The sequence below is a fragment of the Octopus bimaculoides genome, chromosome 7 (genome assembly GCF_001194135.2).
Source record: "Octopus bimaculoides isolate UCB-OBI-ISO-001 chromosome 7, ASM119413v2, whole genome shotgun sequence".
NCBI lineage: Eukaryota > Metazoa > Mollusca > Cephalopoda > Octopoda > Octopodidae > Octopus > Octopus bimaculoides.
The window spans coordinates 94,844,252-94,844,965 of NC_068987.1; the positions used below are offsets into that span (position 1 = coordinate 94,844,252).

Consider the following 714-nt stretch of genomic DNA (forward strand, 5'->3'; position numbering starts at 1 on the left):
TGTATGTACGTGTGTGTATACACACACACACACACATATATAAATTTCTATATATATATATATGTCTGTGCATATAGATCTCCATACACACACACGCACACACATTCATATTAAGAATAGAAAAGCAAAAAGACAATATGAAGCAACTCGACCAAGCAAAGAAGCAACCATTCAAGCAAACAATGAACGAAGCAAAACAGACAACAAATAACTTAAAATTAAAAAAAAACCCACTTCAAGTAAATAAATAAATAAATAAACCAAGAACGAAAACAAGAATAAAAACGTTCTATTTCCTTCTTTTCTTAATGTTTCAGTATTCAAAGAGGACACGATGTTAAGCGCAGGGATTGATCGTAAGCAGTTTGATATTAATCGTGTTATTTTTATTATTTTTTTTTTGTTAACTACTTTTTTTTTTCCAAAACTAACAATCTTTCCTATATCTAGATGCAAAATATTATATATATATCTATATATATATCTATATATATGCATATACATATATATATATACTTTTTTTTTTGTTTTGCAACAATATAGAGCTGTTTCATTTCTATTATTATTACTACTACTACTACCACTACTACTACTACTACTACTGCTACTATTAATATTATTATTATTTATGATAATAATAATAATTTTTTTTATAACTATCTATTCCTCTCTCATTCTTTCTGTATTTTCCCTCTCTCTCTCTTTCTCTCTCTC

General features: G+C 26.5%; 1 protein-coding gene across 12 annotated transcripts in view; it reads left to right on the forward strand.

The window, feature by feature from the left end:
* LOC106883309 (teneurin-m) overlaps window positions 1–714 on the forward strand; it is a 487,309-nt gene that overhangs the window by 412,214 nt on the left and 74,381 nt on the right. For 10 of the 12 annotated variants that reach the window (XM_052969805.1, XM_052969800.1, XM_052969806.1 and 7 more), the window contains one exon: window positions 318–356. The exons of the other annotated variants lie outside the window; for them this stretch is intronic. In XM_052969805.1, the coding sequence (XP_052825765.1) occupies window positions 318–356 (39 nt within the window). The remainder of the gene's footprint in view (window positions 1–317; window positions 357–714) is intronic. 12 annotated transcript variants of the gene reach the window in all.